The 17,100-nt window shown below is 44.3% G+C and overlaps 1 protein-coding gene across 4 annotated transcripts in view; it reads left to right on the forward strand.

Annotated features, from left to right (window-relative positions):
• The window catches only part of slc47a1 (solute carrier family 47 member 1), a 40,297-nt gene that overhangs the window by 12,028 nt on the left and 11,169 nt on the right, over nt 1–17,100 (forward strand). For all 4 annotated transcript variants that reach the window (XM_071339885.1, XM_071339884.1, XM_071339886.1 and 1 more), the window contains 7 exons: nt 2,258–2,355; nt 2,464–2,577; nt 3,464–3,531; nt 4,132–4,240; nt 9,345–9,420; nt 11,541–11,610; nt 13,122–13,254. In XM_071339885.1, coding sequence (XP_071195986.1) covers nt 2,258–2,355; nt 2,464–2,577; nt 3,464–3,531; nt 4,132–4,240; nt 9,345–9,420; nt 11,541–11,610; nt 13,122–13,254 — 668 coding nt within the window. The remainder of the gene's footprint in view (nt 1–2,257; nt 2,356–2,463; nt 2,578–3,463; nt 3,532–4,131; nt 4,241–9,344; nt 9,421–11,540; nt 11,611–13,121; nt 13,255–17,100) is intronic.

Consider the following 17,100-nt stretch of genomic DNA (forward strand, 5'->3'; position numbering starts at 1 on the left):
TCTTCCTCTCCTGCTCCTATCCTCTTCTTCCTCTCCTGCTCCTATTCTCTTCTTCTTCCTCTCCTGCTCCTATCCTCTTCTTCTTCCTCTCCTGCTCCTATTCTCTTCTTCCTCTCCTACTTCTATCCTCTTCTTCTTCCTCTCCTGCTCCTATTCTCTTCTTCCTCTCCTGCTCCTATCCTCTTCTTCTTCCTCTCCTGCTCCTATCCTCTTCTTCTTCCTCTCCTGCTCCTATCCTCTTTTTCCTCTCCTGCTCCTATCCTCTTCTTCCTCTCCTGCTCCTATCCTCTTCTTCTTCCTCTCCTGCTCCTATCCTCTTCTTCCTCTCCTGCTCCTATTCTCTTCTTCTTCCTCTCCTGCTCCTATCCTCTTCTTCTTCCTCTCCTGCTCCTATCCTCTTCTTCCTCTCCTGCTCCTATTCTCTTCTTCTTCCTCTCCTGCTCCTATCCTCTTCTTCTTCCTCTCCTGCTCCTATCCTCTTCTTCCTCTCCTGCTCCTATTCTCTTCTTCCTCTCCTACTTCTATCCTCTTCTTCTTCCTCTCCTGCTCCTATCCTCTTCTTCTTCCTCTCCTGCTCCTATCCTCTTCTTCCTCTCCTGCTCCTATCCTCTTCTTCATATCCTCTTCTTCTTCCTCTTCTATCTTCACCCCCCCCTCCTCCTTCTCTACCCCCTCTTCTTCTCCTGCCCTTCTCTCCTCCTTCTCTCCCCCTTTTCTCACCCTCCTCCTTCTCTCCCCTCCCCCTTTTCTCACCCTCCTCCTTCTCTTCTTCCCCTCCTCCTTCACTCCCCTCCTCCTTCTCTCCCCTCCTCCTTCTCTTCCTCCCTTCCTCCTTCTCTCCCCCTCCTCCTTCTCTTCCCCTCTCCTCATTCTCTCCCCTCCCCCTTTTCTCACCTTCCTCCTTCTCTTCCTCCCCTCCTCCTTCTCTCCCCCTCCTCCTTCTCTTCCTCTCTCATCCTTCTCTCCCCCTCCTCCTTCTCTTCCCCTCTCATCCTTCTCTTCCTCCCCTCCTCCTTCTCTTCCTCCCAGTTCTCTCCTCCTTCTCTCCCCTTCTCTCCCCTCCCCCTTCTCTCCTCCTTCTCTCCCCTTCTCTCCCCTCCCCCTTCTCTCCTCCTTCTCACCCCTTCCTCCTCTCCCCTTCCTCCTTCTCTCCCTTCTCTCCTCTTCTCTCCCCTCCCTCTTCTCTCCTCGTTCTCCCCTCTTCTCTCCCCTCCTCGTACTCTTCCTCCCCCTCTCCCCTTTCTCTTCCTCCCCCTCCTCCTTCTCTCCCCTCCTCCTTCTCTTCCTCCCCTCCTCCTTCTCTCCCCTTCTTCTCTTCTACTCTCCTCATTCTCTTACTCTCCTCCTTCACTCCCCTCCTCCTTCTATCACCATCCTCCTTCTCTTCCTCCCTTCCTCCTTCTCTCCCCCTCCTCCTTCTCTTCCCCTCTCCTCCTTCTCTCCCCCTCCTCCTTCTCTTCCTCCCTTCCTCCTTCTCTTCCCCTCTCCTCCTTCTCTCCCCCTCCTCCTTATCTCCCCCCCCCTCCTCCTTCTCTCCCCCTCCTCCTTCTCTTCCCCCCTCCTCCTTCTCTCCCCCTCCTCCTTCTCTTCCCCTCTCATCCTTCTCTCCCCCTCCTCCTTCTCTTCCTCCCCGTTCTCTCCTCCTTCTCTCCCCTTCCTCATTCTCGTCCCCCCTCCTCCTTCTCTTCCTTCTCTCCTCTTCTCTCCCCTCCCTCTTCTCTCCTCATTCTCCCCCCTTCTCTCCCCTCCTCATTCTCTTCCTCCCCTTCCTCCTTCTCTCCCCTCCTCCTTCTCTCCCCCTCCCCCTTCTCTTCCTCCATCCTCTTCCGCCCATCCTCCTTCTCTCACCCTCCTCCTTCTCTTCCTCCCTCCTTCTCTTCCTCCCCTCCTCCTTCTCTCCCCTCCTCCTTCTCTCCCCCTCCTCCTTCTCTTCCTCCCCCTCTCCCCTCCTCCTTCTCTCCCCCTCCTCCTTCTCTTCCTCCCTCCTCTTCCTCCCCTCTTCCTTCTCTCACCCTCCTCCTTCTCTTCCTCCCCTCCACCTTCTCTTCCTCCCCTCCTCCTTCTCCCCCCCTTCCCTCCCCTCCTCCTTCTCTCCCCTTCCTCCTCTCAATTACAGTAGATGTGTTGTGTGTTATAATGTCTGAGTGTGTGTGTGTGTGTGTGTGTGTTGTAATGTCTGAGTGTGTGTGTGTGTGTGTGTTATAATGTCTGAGTGTGTGTGTTATTGATCCTGTGTCTGTGTTGTTGTGTTGTGTAGAGGCTCTGCTATAGCGAACAGCCTGTCTCAGATCACCATCTGTCTGCTCCTCTACTTATACATCTGTTGGAGAGGCCTCCACAAGAACACATGGGCAGGTCAGACACACACGCTTTGTCCCTCCCTCTGCTGGCCAAATGTGGTTATTGATGTCAATAGATATTAGTTTTTTTTTAGCGATGACTGATGTGTGGGTGCTCCTCCAGGCTGGTCCAGGGAGGCCCTCCAGGAGTGGGGTTCCTACATGCAGCTGGCCATCCCCAGTACCCTGATGGTCTGCTTCGAGTGGTGGGTCTGGGAGATAGGAGGCTTCCTCGCTGGTCAGTCTGTGTGTGTGTGTGTGTGTGTGTGTGTGTGTGTGTGTGTGTGTGTGTGTGTGTGTGTGTGTGTGTGTGTGTGTGTGTGTGTGTGTGTGTGTGTGTGTGTGTGTGTGTGTGTGTGTGTGTGTGTGTGTGTGTGTGTGTGTGTGTGTGTGTGTGTGTGTGTGTGTGTGGGTCGACAATTACACTAAACTAATAGGAATTCAAAACAATTCCGATCCTTTTTCCCCTCTCTCCAACAACCCCTCATTGTTTCCCTTTGAAATTCGATATATCATGGATGAACATCTATTTTTGATGCATTCAGGTTAATTCCGTGTGGTTACAGGGTTAATTCCGTGTGGTTACAGGGTTAATTCCGTGTGGTTACAGGGTTAATTCCGTGTGGTTAAAGGGTTAATTCCGTGTGGTTACAGGGTTAATTCTGTGTGGTTAAAGGGTTAATTCCGTGTAGTTACAGGGTTAATTCTGTGTGGTTAAAGGGTTAATTCTGTGTGGTTAAAGGGTTAATTCTGTGTGGTTAAAGGGTTAATTCTGTGTGGTTAAAGGGTTAATTCTGTGTGGTTAAAGGGTTAATTCCGTGTAGTTACAGGGTTAATTCTGTGTGGTTAAAGGGTTAATTCCGTGTGGTAAAAGGGTTAAAAAGACGTGCTCTCTCCCCACACCATAGAATCTAAAAGGGTTCTTCGGCTGTCCCCATGGGAGAACCCTTCCAAGAACTCTTTTTGGTTCCAGGTAGAACCCTTTTGAGTTCCATGTTGAACCCTTTCCACAAAGGGTTCTACATGGGATCCAAAAGGGTTCTACCTGGAAGCAAAAAGGGTTATCCTATAGGGAAGAACCCTTTTTTCTAGGAGTGCACATCTCTCTCTCTCTCTCTCTCTAGGTGTGCTTGGAGAGGTGGATCTTGCAGCACAGCATGTGTTGTTGGAGATAGGAGCCATTACCTACATGGTGAGAAACACACGCCTGCCTAGTTACCTCTTCCCCATAACTCTTCTCACCCCTTCCTCACCCTGAACTCCAAGATCACCTCCTCCCCCCACCTCCCACTGCCCTTCTGTCTCAGTGTGATACAACCATATATACAAAAAGTATGTGGACACCCCTTCAAATTAGTGGATTCGGCAATTTCAGCCAAACCTGTTGCTGATAGGTGTATAAAATCGAGCACACAGCCAGGTCCTTGTCCAGTTCCCTCTAGGTGTCCATGTGGCTGCCTGTGTGGTAACTAACTGTGGGGTCCTTGTCCAGTTCCCTCTAGGTGTCCATGTGGCTGCCTGTGTGGTAACTAACTGTGGGGTCCTTGTCCAGTTCCCTCTAGGTGTCCATGTGGCTGCCTGTGTGGTAACTAACTGTGGGGTCCTTGTCCAGTTCCCTCTAGGTGTCCATGTGGCTGCCTGTATGGTAACTAACTGTGGGGTCCTTGTCCAGTTCCCTCTAGGTGTCCATGTGGCTGCCTGTATGGTAACTAACTGTGGGGTCCTTGTCCAGTTCCCTCTAGGTGTCCATGTGGCTGCCTGTATGATAACTAACTGTGGGGTCCTTGTCCAGTTCCCTCTAGGTGTCCATGCAGCTGCCTGTGTGCGGGTAGGGAACGCTCTGGGAGCAGGAGACACCTCCAGGGCTCTACTCACCTGCAAAGTAGCTCTGGTGCTCTCAGGTAAAATCATGCTTAGCATTATAGCTCTGGTGCTCTCAGGTAAAACCATGCTTAGCATTATAGCTCTGGTGCTCTCAGGTCAGACCATGCTTAGCATTATAGCTCTGGTGCTCTCAGGTAAAACCATGCTTAGCATTATAGCTCTGGTGCTCTCAGGTAAAACCATGCTTAGCATTATAGCTCTGGTACTCTCAGGTAAAACCATGCTTAGCATTATAGCTCTGGTACTCTCAGGTAAAACCATGCTTAGCATTATAGCTCTGGTGCTCTCAGGTCAGACCATGCTTAGCATTATAGCTCTGGTGCTCTCAGGTAAAACCATGCTTAGCATTATAGCTCTGGTACTCTCAGGTAAAACCATGCTTAGCATTATAGCTCTGGTGCTCTCAGGTCAGTCCATGCTTAGCATTATAGCTCTGGTGCTCTCAGGTCAGTCCATGCTTAGCATTATAGCTCTGGCTCTGGTTCCTCTTTAAGGAATACCTAGGATAGGATAAAGTAATCCTTCTCACTCCCCCCCCCCTTAAAAGATTTAGATGCACTATTGTAAAGTGGCCGTTCCACTGGATGTCATAAGGTGAATGCACCAATTTGTAAGTCGCTCTGGATAAGAGCGTCTGCTAAATGACTTAAATGTAAATGTATGGTGCTCTCAGGTAAAACCATGCTTAGCATTATAGCTCTGGTGCTCTCAGGTAAAATCATGCTTAGCATTATAGCTCTGGTGCTCTCAGGTAAAATCATGCTTAGCATTATAGCTCTGGTGCTCTCAGGTAAAACCATGCTTAGCATTATAGCTCTGGTGCTCTCAGGTCAGACCATGCTTAGCATTATAGCTCTGGTGCTCTCAGGTAAAACCATGCTTAGCATTATAGCTCTGGTGCTCTCAGGTCAGTCCATGCTTAGCATTATAGCTCTGGTGCTCTCAGGTCAGACCATGCTTAGCATTATAGCTCTGGTGCTCTCAGGTCAGACCATGCTTAGCATTATAGCTCTGGTGCTCTCAGGTAAAACCATGCTTAGCATTATAGCTCTGGTGCTCTCAGGTAAAACCATGCTTAGCATTATAGCTCTGGTGCTCTCAGGTAAAACCATGCTTAGCATTATAGCTCTGGTGCTCTCAGGTAAAACCATGCTTAGCATTATAGCTCTGGTGCTCTCAGGTAAAACCATGCTTAGCATTATAGCTCTGGTGCTCTCAGGTAAAACCATGCTTAGCATTATAGCTCTGGTGCTCTCAGGTAAAACCATGCTTAGCATTATAGCTCTGGTGCTCTCAGGTCAGTCCATGCTTAGCATTATAGCTCTGGTGCTCTCAGGTCAGACCATGCTTAGCATTATAGCTCTGGTGCTCTCAGGTAAAACCATGCTTAGCATTATAGCTCTGGTGCTCTCAGGTAAAACCATGCTTAGCATTATAGCTCTGGTGCTCTCAGGTCAGACCATGCTTAGCATTATAGCTCTGGTGCTCTCAGGTAAAACCATGCTTAGCATTATAGCTCTGGTGCTCTCAGGTAAAACCATGCTTAGCATTATAGCTCTGGTGCTCTCAGGTAAAACCATGCTTAGCATTATAGCTCTGGTGCTCTCAGGTAAAACCATGCTTAGCATTATAGCTCTGGTGCTCTCAGGTAAAACCATGCTTAGCATTATAGCTCTGGTGCTCTCAGGTAAAACCATGCTTAGCATTATAGCTCTGGTGCTCTCAGGTAAAACCATGCTTAGCATTATAGCTCTGGTGCTCTCAGGTAAAACCATGCTTAGCATTATAGCTCTGGTGCTCTCAGGTCAGTCCATGCTTAGCATTATAGCTCTGGTGCTCTCAGGTCAGACCATGCTTAGCATTATAGCTCTGGTGCTCTCAGGTAAAACCATGCTTAGCATTATAGCTCTGGTGCTCTCAGGTAAAACCATGCTTAGCATTATAGCTCTGGTGCTCTCAGGTCAGACCATGCTTAGCATTATAGCTCTGGTGCTCTCAGGTAAAACCATGCTTAGCATTATAGCTCTGGTGCTCTCAGGTCAGACCATGCTTAGGATTATATTATTAAGTTGCTGGATATAATTTTTTTATATATACTTTTTTGAACCTTTTTTATACAGGTGTTTCTTATTAAGATAACACCTCTTTTCCAAGAGAGAACTGGTCTAAAAGCAGCAGGGGGAACAAGGTTTCAGACAAAACAATTTACATACACTAACACAATATTAAACAAAACCATAGACACACAACAATTACATATCACGTTAAAAAAACACGAATGTCATGACTTAAAAACAGCTGTCCTAAAGACACTCTTCTATAATATATACATCAATCAAGTGTTTAAACTGCACCAACGTGACTAGATCATAACATTTAAACATGTTCAGGAGAGAATTCCAGGACCACAGAGCTGAGTAACTTAAACTATTTCTACCATGACCTGTTCTAATTCTTGGTACTGTTAAAAGCGAATATTGTCAGGGACTGGAACACGCTGCCGTATACACGTCGATCCAGAGCATCCCAAACATGCTCAATGGGTGACATGTCTGGTGACTATTCAGGCCATGGAAGAACTGGGACATTTTCAGCTTCCAGGAATTGTGTTCAGATCCTTGCAACATGGGGCTGTGCATTATCATGCTGAAACAGGGACGTACTAACAACTTTTCTAAAACAACTTATGGTGGTGAAATTAACGTTTTAATTCTCTGGCAACAGCTCTGGGGGACATTCCTGCAGTCAGTATGCCAATTACACGCTCCCTCAAATCTAGAGACATCTGTGGCAATGTGTTGTGTGACAAAACTGCACATTTTAAAGTGGCCTTGTATTGTCCCCAGCACAAAACAGTTTTCGTATTGACTGACCATGTCTTAAAGTAATGATGGACTGTCGCTTCTCTTTGCTTATTTAAGCTGTTCTTGCCATAATATGGACTTTGTCTATTACCAAATAGGGCTGTCTTCTGTATACCACCCCTACCTTGTCACAACACAACTGATTGGCTCAAATGCATTAAGAAGGAAAGAAATTCCACAAACTAACTTTTAACAAGGCGTTCTAAAACTTTTGACCGGTAGTGTATGTATATGTATACATTGTTTTATATATTGTTGTATATATTATTAATATAGTTATTATTGTTGTATATATTATTAATATAGTTATGTATATAGTTTTATATATTGTCGTATATATTATTAATATAGTTATATATTGTGTTATATATTGTCGTATATATTATTAATATAGTTATATGTGGTTTTATATATTATTGTATATATTATTGATATAGTTATATACAGCACCAGTCAAAAGTTGGACACATCCACTCATTCAAGGGTTTTTCTTTATTTTACTATTTTCTACATTGTAGAATAATAGTGAAGACATCAAAACCATGAAATAACACATATGGAATCATTTAGTAACCAATAAAGTGTTAATATTTTAGATTTTAGATTCTTCAAAGTAGCCACCCTTTGCCTTGATGACAGCTTTGCACACTCTTGGCAGTCTCTCAACCAGTTTCACCTGGAATGCTTTTCCAACAGTCTTGAGGTAGTTCCCACATATGTTGAGCACTTGTTGGCTGCTGTTCCTTCACTGCGGTACAACTCATCCTAAACCATCTCAATTGGGTTGAATTTGGGTGCGTGTGGAGACCAGGTCATCTGATGCAGCACTCCATCACTCTCCTTCTTGGTCAAATAGCCCTTACACAGCCTGGAGGTGTGTTTTGGGTCATTGTCCTGTTGAAAAAACAAACTTTAGTCCCACTAAGCGCAAAGCAGATGTGATGGCGTATCACTGCAGAATGCTGTGGTAGCCATGTTGGTTAAGTGTGTCTTGAATTCTAAATAAATCACTGACAGTGTCACCAGCCAAGCACCATCACACCTCCTCCTCCATGCTTCATGGTGGGAACCACACATGCGGAGAACATCCATTCACCTACACTGCGTCTCACAAAGACACGGCGGTTGGAACCAAAAATCTCAAATTTGGACTCATCAGACCAAAGGACAGATTTCCTTCAGTCTAATGTCCATTGCTCAGGTTTCTTGGCCCAAGCAAGTCTCTTCTTCTTATTGGTGTCCCGTAGTAGTGGTTTCTTAGCAGCAATTCGACCATGAAAGGGGGTGGCAGGTAACCTAGTGGTTAGAGCATTGGGCCAGTAACTGAAAGGTTGCTGGATCGAATCCCTGAGCTGACAAGGTAAAAATATGTCATTCTGCCCCTGAGCAAGGCAGTTAACCCACTGTTCCCCAGTAGGCTGTCGTTGTATATAAGATTTGTTTAATAACTGACTAGCCTAGTTAAATAAAGGTTTAAAAAATATATATTTATTAAAGCCTGATTCACGCTGTCTCCTTTGAACAGTTTATGTTGACATGTGTCTGTTACTTGAACTATGTGAAGCATTTATTTGGGCTGCAATTTCTTAGGTTGGTAACTCTAATGAACTCTGGGTCTTTCCTTTCCTGTGGCGGTCCTCATGAGAGACAGTTTCATCGTAGCGCTTGATGGTTTTTGCTACTGCATTTGAATAAACTTCCAAAGTTCTTGAAATGTTCCGTATTGACTGATCTTCAAGTCTTAAAGTAATGATGGGCTGTCGTTTCTCTTTGCTTATTTGAGCTGTTCTTGCCATAATATGGACTTGGTCTTTTACCAAAAAAAGATAGCCCTATCTTCTGTATACCACCCCTACCTTGTCACAACACAACTGATTGGCTCAAATGCATTAAGAAGTAAAGAAATTGCACATATTAACTTTTATCACCTGTTAATTGAAATGCATTCCAAGTGACTACCTCATGAAGCTGGTTGAGAGAATGCCACGAGTGTGCAAAGCTGTCATCAAGGCAAAGGGTGGCTACTTGAAGAATCTCAAATATAAAATATATTTGTATTTGTTTAACACTTTTTTGGTTACTAAATGATTCCATATGTGTTATTTCATGTCTTCACTAGTATTCCAGAATATAGAAAATAGTAAAAATAAAACTTTGAATGAGTAGGTGTATCCAAACCTTTGACTGGTACTGTATATTGTTTTATATATTGTTATATATATTATTAATTTAGTTGTATGTGTTGTTTGTGCTGCAGGAGTGCTGGCTGTGTTCCAGGGTATTGCCATCGGTAGCTCCAGGCATGTGTTAGGCTACATCTTCACCTCAGACCAGTGAGTGTTGGACAATATATCATTTATTATTAATAGACAGTGTGGTATGAAAGGATTGAAACCTTTGAGAAAGATGAGTAAAAACTCATTATTTAAAATCTAGAATTCAATTACTTAGCTATATAGTATGCACCAAAAAATGTGGGAGATTATAGTATTTTTAAATCAAACGTTATTAATCACATGATTGGTAAATAACAGGTGTAAACAAACAGCGAAATGCTTACAGCCCTTTCCAACAATGCAGAGAGAGAGAAAATAAAAAAACATGTAAACAGAGACAGGAGGAATATGTGGATGTGAAGGTCTACAGGGTAATGGAGATATGCACATATCGGTAGGGGTAAAGGGACCAGACAACAGGATAGATAATAGACAGTAACAGCAGTATACTGTAGGTAGGGGTAAAGGATAGATAATAGACAGTAACAGCAGTATACTGTAGGTAGGGGTAAAGGATAGATAATAGACAGTAACAGCAGTATACTGTAGGTAGGGGTAAAGGATAGATAATAGACAGTAACAGCAGTATACTGTAGGTAGGGGTAAAGGATAGATAATAGACAGTAACAGCAGTATACTGTAGGTAGGGGTAAAGGATAGATAATAGACAGTAACAGCAGTATACTGTAGGTAGGGGTAAAGGATAGATAATAGACAGTAACAGCAGTATACTGTAGGTAGGGGTAAAGGATAGATAATAGACAGTAACAGCAGTATACTGTAGGTAGGGGTAAAGGATAGATAATAGACAGTAACAGCAGTATACTGTAGGTAGGGGTAAAGGATAGATAATAGACAGTAACAGCAGTATACTGTAGGTAGGGGTAAAGGATAGATAATAGACAGTAACAGCAGTATACTGTAGGTAGGGGTAAAGGATAGATAATAGACAGTAACAGCAGTATACTGTAGGTAAGGGTAAAGGATAGATAATAGTTTTTCCCAGCCACCGTGCTTCTACACCTGCATTGCTTGCTGTTTTGGGGTTTTAGGCTGGGTTTCTGTACAGCACTTTGTGACATCAGCTGATGTAAAGAAGGGCTTTATAAATACATTTGATTTGATTTGATTGAAAACGCACATTTTCTGGAGACTTGTGGGAAGAGTGCTGATGAGTCGCCTACTGTATGAGCTTTTGGTAGCCTGATTGTGTCCAGACTGAGAGCTTTTGGTAGCCTGATTGTGTCCAGACTGAGAGCTTTTGGTAGCCTGATTGTGTCCAGACTGAGAGCTTTTGGTAGCCTGATTGTGTCCAGACTGAGAGCTTTTGGTAGCCTGATTGTGTCCAGACTGAGAGCTTTTGGTAGCCTGATTGTGTCCAGACTGAGAGCTTTTGGTAGCCTGATTGTGTCCAGACTGAGAGCTTTTGGTAGCCTGATTGTGTCCAGACTGAGAGCTTTTGGTAGCCTGATTGTGTCCAGACTGAGAGCTTTTGGTAGCCTGATTGTGTCCAGACTGAGAGCTTTTGGTAGCCTGATTGTGTCCAGACTGAGAGCTTTTGGTAGCCTGATTGTGTCCAGACTGAGAGCTTTTGGTAGCCTGATTGTGTCCAGACTGAGAGCTTTTGGTAGCCTGATTGTGTCCAGACTGAGAGCTTTTGGTAGCCTGATTGTGTCCAGACTGAGAGCTTTTGGTAGCCTGATTGTGTCCAGACTGAGAGCTTTTGGTAGCCTGATTGTGTCCAGACTGAGAGCTTTTGGTAGCCTGATTGTGTCCAGACTGAGAGCTTTTGGTAGCCTGATTGTGTCCAGACTGAGAGCTTTTGGTAGCCTGATTGTGTCCAGACTGAGAGCTTTTGGTAGCCTGATTGTGTCCAGACTGAGAGCTTTTGGTAGCCTGATTGTGTCCAGACTGAGAGCTTTTGGTAGCCTGATTGTGTCCAGACTGAGAAGAAATCCTGCACACGATGCATCCCTGACCAGCACCTGAAGTGGTCAGCAGATCTGAACACAATCAGACCACAAAGTGACGTTTGAGCGTCTAGACCCGTCTTTCCAAATGTGATCTTCATGTTCTGATATAATGAAGTCGCATGTAAGTGTCAAGTGTAGACAGGACCTAAGTGATCTCTCAGTAGTTAATAGACCTCCTCCTGAGTCCTGTCCTGTCATCTCCAGAGCCATAGTGGACAACGTGTCAGTGAACCTGGGTCTCTACACCTTCATACAGTTCTTTGATGCTCTACTGGTGAGTACCTTTTACTGGTGAGTACCTGGGTCTCTACACATTCATACAGTTATCTCTACTGGTGAGTACCTGGGTCTCTACACATTCATACAGTTATCTCTACTGGTGAGTACCTGGGTCTCTACACATTCATACAGTTATCTCTACTGGTGAGTACCTTTTACTGGTGAGTACCTGGGTCTCTACACATTCATACAGTTATCTCTACTGGTGAGTACCTGGGTCTCTACACATTCATACAGTTATCTCTACTGGTGAGTACCTTTTACTGGTGAGTACCTGGGTCTCTACACATTCATACAGTTATCTCTACTGGTGAGTACCTGGGTCTCTACACATTCATACAGTTATCTCTACTGGTGAGTACCTGGGTCTCTACACATTCATACAGTTATCTCTACTGGTGAGTACCTGGGTCTCTACACAATCATACAGTTATCTCTACTGGTGAGTACCTTTTACTGGTGAGTACCTGGGTCTCTACACATTCATACAGTTATCTCTACTGGTGAGTACCTGGGTCTCTACACATTCATACAGTTATCTCTACTGGTGAGTACCTGGGTCTCTACACATTCATACAGTTATCTCTACTGGTGAGTACCTTTTACTGGTGAGTACCTGGGTCTCTACACATTCATACAGTTATCTCTACTGGTGAGTACCTTTTACTGGTGAGTACCTGGGTCTCTACACATTCATACAGTTATCTCTACTGGTGAGTACCTGGGTCTCTACACATTCATACAGTTATCTCTACTGGTGAGTACCTGGGTCTCTACACATTCATACAGTTATCTCTACTGGTGAGTACCTGGGTCTCTACACATTCATACAGTTATCTCTACTGGTGAGTACCTGGGTCTCTACACATTCATACAGTCATCTCTACTGGTGAGTACCTGGGTCTCTACACAGTCGTACAGTTATCTCTACTGGTGAGTACCTGGGTCTCTACACATTCATACAGTTATCTCTACTGGTGAGTACCTGGGTCTCTACACAGTCGTACAGTTATCTCTACTGGTGAGTACCTGGGTCTCTACACAGTCGTACAGTTATCTCTACTGGTGAGTACCTGGGTCTCTACACAGTCGTACAGTTATCTCTACTGGTGAGTACCTGGGTCTCTACACAGTCGTACAGTTATCTCTACTGGTGAGTACCTGGGTCTCTACACAGTCGTACAGTTATCTCTACTGGTGAGTACCTGGGTCTCTACACAGTCGTACAGTTATCTCTACTGGTGAGTACCTGGGTCTCTACACATTCATACAGTTATCTCTACTGGTGAGTCTAACCAGTTAGTGTGTGTGTGTGTGTGTGTGTGTGTGTGTGTGTGTGTGTGTGTGTGTGTGTGTGTGTGTGTGTGTGTGTGTGTGTGTGTGTGTGTGTGTGTGTGTGTGTGTGTGTGTGTGTGTGTGTGTGTGTGTGTGTGTGTGTGTGTGTGTGTGTGTGTGTGTGTGTGTGTGTGTGTGTGTGTGTGTGTGTGTGTGTGTGTGTGTGTGTAGTGTGTTTGTTCAGGTATCCTGGTTGGAGCAGGTAAACAGAAGATAGCTGCGCTGTCTAACCTGGTCTCATACTATTGCGTTGGCCTTCCGGTCGGCATCGCTTTGATGTTCGCTGCTAAACTCAGGATACTAGGTATTCTACCTCTACAACTACGTCTATCCTGACCTCTATCTCTACCTCTAAATCTACCTCTACCACAACCTCTATCTCTACCACTATCTATATCTCTATACCTCCTACTCTACCTCTACCTCTACCTCTATCTATATCTCTACCTCAACATCTCTACCTCTACCACAACCTCTATCTCTACCCCCATCTATATCTCTATACCTCCTACTCTACCGCTATCTATACCTCAACATCTCAACCTCTATCTCTGCCTCAAAATCTCTACCTAAACATCTCTAAACTCTACCTCTATCTCTACCTCAAAATCTCTACCTAAACATCTCTAAACTCTATCTATATCTCTACCTCAACATCTCTACCTCTACCACAACCTCTATCTCTACCACTATCTATATCTCTATACCTCCTACTCTACCGCTATCTATACCTCTATCTATATCTCTGCCTCTACCTCTACCTCTATCTCTACCTCTATCTCTACCTCTATCTCTACCTCTATCTCTACCTCTATCTCTACCTCTATCTCTACCTCTACCTCTACCTCTATCTCTACCTCTATCTCTACCTAAACATCTCTACCTCTATCTCTGCCTCTACCTCTACCTCTATCTCTACCTCTATCTCTACCTCTATCTCTGCCTCAAAATCTCTACCTAAACATCTCTAAACTCTACCTCAACATCTCTACCTCAACATCTCTACCTCAACATCTCTACCTCTACCTCTATCTCTACCTCTATCTCTACCTCTATCTCTACCTCTACCACAACCTCTATCTCTACCACTATCTATATCTCTATACCTCCTACTCTACCACTATCTATACCTCAACATCTCTATCTCTACCTAAACATCTCTAAACTTTACCTCTATCTCTACCTCTATCTCTGCCTCAACATCTCTATCTAAACATCTCTACCTCTACCTCTACTTCTACCTCTATCTCTACCTCAACATCTCTACCTCAACATCTCTACCTCTACCTCTACCTCAACATCTCTGCCTCAACATCTCTACCTAAACATCTCTACCTCTACCTCCACCTCTACCTCAACATCTCTACCTCAACATCTCTATCTCTACCTCAACATCTCTACCTCTACCTCTATCTCTACCTCAACATCTCTACCTCTATCTCTACCTCTACCACAACCTCTATCTCTACCACTATCTATATCTCTATACCTCCTACTCTACCGCTATCTATATCTCTACCTCAACATCTCTACCTCTATCTCTGCCTCTACCTCTACCTCTATCTCTACCTCTATCTCTACCTCTATCTCTACCTCTATCTCTATCTCTACCTCTACCACAACCTCTATCTCTACCACTATCTATATCTCTATACCTCCTACTCTACCGCTATCTATACCTCTATCTATATCTCTACCTCAACATCTCTACCTCTATCTCTGCCTCTACATCTCTACCTAAACATCTCTAAACTCTACCTCTATCTCTACCTCAACATCTCAACCTCTATCTCTACCTCTAGCTTACCTCTATCTCTATCTCCACCTCTACCTTAACATCTCAACATATATCTCTACCTCAAAATCTCTGTCTCTATCTCCACCTCTACCTTAACCTTAAGAGCTCAACCTCTATCTCTATGTCTACCTCTATCTTTCCCTCTATCTGTACCTCTAACTCTATCTCTTTCTCTATCTCTCTACCTCAACATGTCAACCTCTATCTCTACCTGTAACTCAACATCTCTATCTCTATCTGTACCTCTATCTCACACTCTCTCTACCTATACCTCTATATCTACCTCTACCTCAACATTTCAACTTCTGTCTCTATCTCTACCTGAACATTTCTACCTCTACCTCTACCTCAACATCTCTACATCTACCTCAATCTCTACCTCTATCTGTACCTCTATCTGTACTTCTATACCTACCTCTATCTCTACCTCTAACTCAACATATCTACCTGTAACTCAACATCTCAACCTCTAACTCAACCACTCAACTTCTACCTCAACCTCTACCTCAACCTCTACCTCAATCTCAACCTCTACCTCAACCTCTATCTCAACCTCTATCTCAACCTCTACCTCATCCTGTATCTCAACCTCTACCTCAAACTCTATCTCAACCTCTACCTCAACTTCTACCTCATCCTCTACCTCAATCTCAACCTCTATCTCAACCTCTACCTAAACCTCTATCTGTATCTCAACCTCTACCTCATCCTGTATCTCAACCTCTACCTCAAACTCTATCTCAACCTCTACCTCAACCTCTACCTCATCCTCTACCTCAATCTCAACCTCTACCTCAAGCCTACTAGAGAGCGTGTGCCCTCAGGCCTGGAGGGAAGCTGAAGTCATTCCGCTACCCAAGAATAGTAAAACTCCCTTAACTGTCTAAAATAACCGCCCAATCAGTCTGTTACCAATCGTTAGTAAACTTCTGGGAAAAAATGTGTTTGACCTGATACAATGCTATTTTACAGTAAACAAATTGACAACAGAATTTCAGAACGCTTATAGTGAAGGACACTCAACAAGCACAGCACTTACACAAATGACTGATGATTGGCTGAGAGAAATTGATGCTAAAATAATTGTGGGGGCTGTTTTGTTAGACTTCAGTGCAGCTTTTGACATTATTGATCATAGTCTGCTACTGGAAAAACGTATGTGTTATGGCTTTACACCCCCTGCTATAATGTGGATAAAGACTTACTTGTCTAACAGAACACAGAGGGTGTTCTTTAATGGAAGCCTATCAAATATAATCCAGGTTGAATCAGGAATTCCCCAGGGTAGCTGTTTAGGCCCCTTGCTTTTTTAAATTTTTACTAACGACTTGCCACTAACTTTGAGTAAAGCCAGAGTGTCTATGTATGCGGATGACTCAAAACTATACACATCAGCTACTGAAATGACTGCAACACTCAACAAAGAGCTGCAGTTAGTTTCAGAGTGGGTGGCAAGGAATAAGTTAGCCCTAAATATTTCTAAAACTGAAAGCATTGAGTTTGGAACGAAACACTCACTAAACCCTAAACCTTAGCTAAATCTTGTAATAAATAATGTGGAAATTGAGCAAGTTGAGGAGACTAAATTGCTTGGAGTAACACTAGATTGTAAACTGTCATAGTCAAAAGAGATTGATGCAGTAGTAGCTGAAGATGGGTCTGTCTATAATAAAGCGTTGCTCTGCCTTCTTAACAACACTATCAACAAGGCAGGTCCTACAGGCTCTAGATTTGTCGCACCTTGACTACTGTTCAGTCGTGTGGTCAAGTGCCACAAAAAAGGACTGAGGAAAATTGCAATTGGCTCAGAACAGGGCAGAACGATTGGCCCCTTGGATGTACACAGAGAGCTAACATTAATAATATGCATGTCAATCTCTCCTAGCTGACAGTGGAGGAGAGATTGACTTCATCACTACTTTTATTTATGAGAGGTATTGACATGTTGAATGCACCGAGCTATCTGTCTAAGCTACTGGAATACAGCTCAGACACCCATGCATACCCCACAAGACAGGTCACCAGAGGTCTCTTCACAGTCCCCAAGTCCAGAACAGACTATGGGAGGCACACAGTACTACATAGAGCCATGACTACATGGAACTCTATTCCACATCAAGTAACTGATGCAACCTCCATCAATTAAAGACAGTACTGTTCAGCCGTCTTCATCGACCTGGCAAAGGCTTTCGACTCTGTCAATCACCGTATTCTTATCAGCAGACTCAACAGCCTTGGTTTCACTAATGACTGCCTCGCCTGGTTCACCAACTACTTCTCAGACAGAGTTCAGTGTGTGAAATCGGAGGGCCTGTTGTCCGGACCTCTGGCAGTCTCTATGGGGGTACCACA

The sequence above is a fragment of the Salvelinus alpinus genome, chromosome 13, assembly GCF_045679555.1.
Source record: "Salvelinus alpinus chromosome 13, SLU_Salpinus.1, whole genome shotgun sequence".
In the NCBI taxonomy this organism is placed as follows: domain Eukaryota; kingdom Metazoa; phylum Chordata; class Actinopteri; order Salmoniformes; family Salmonidae; genus Salvelinus; species Salvelinus alpinus.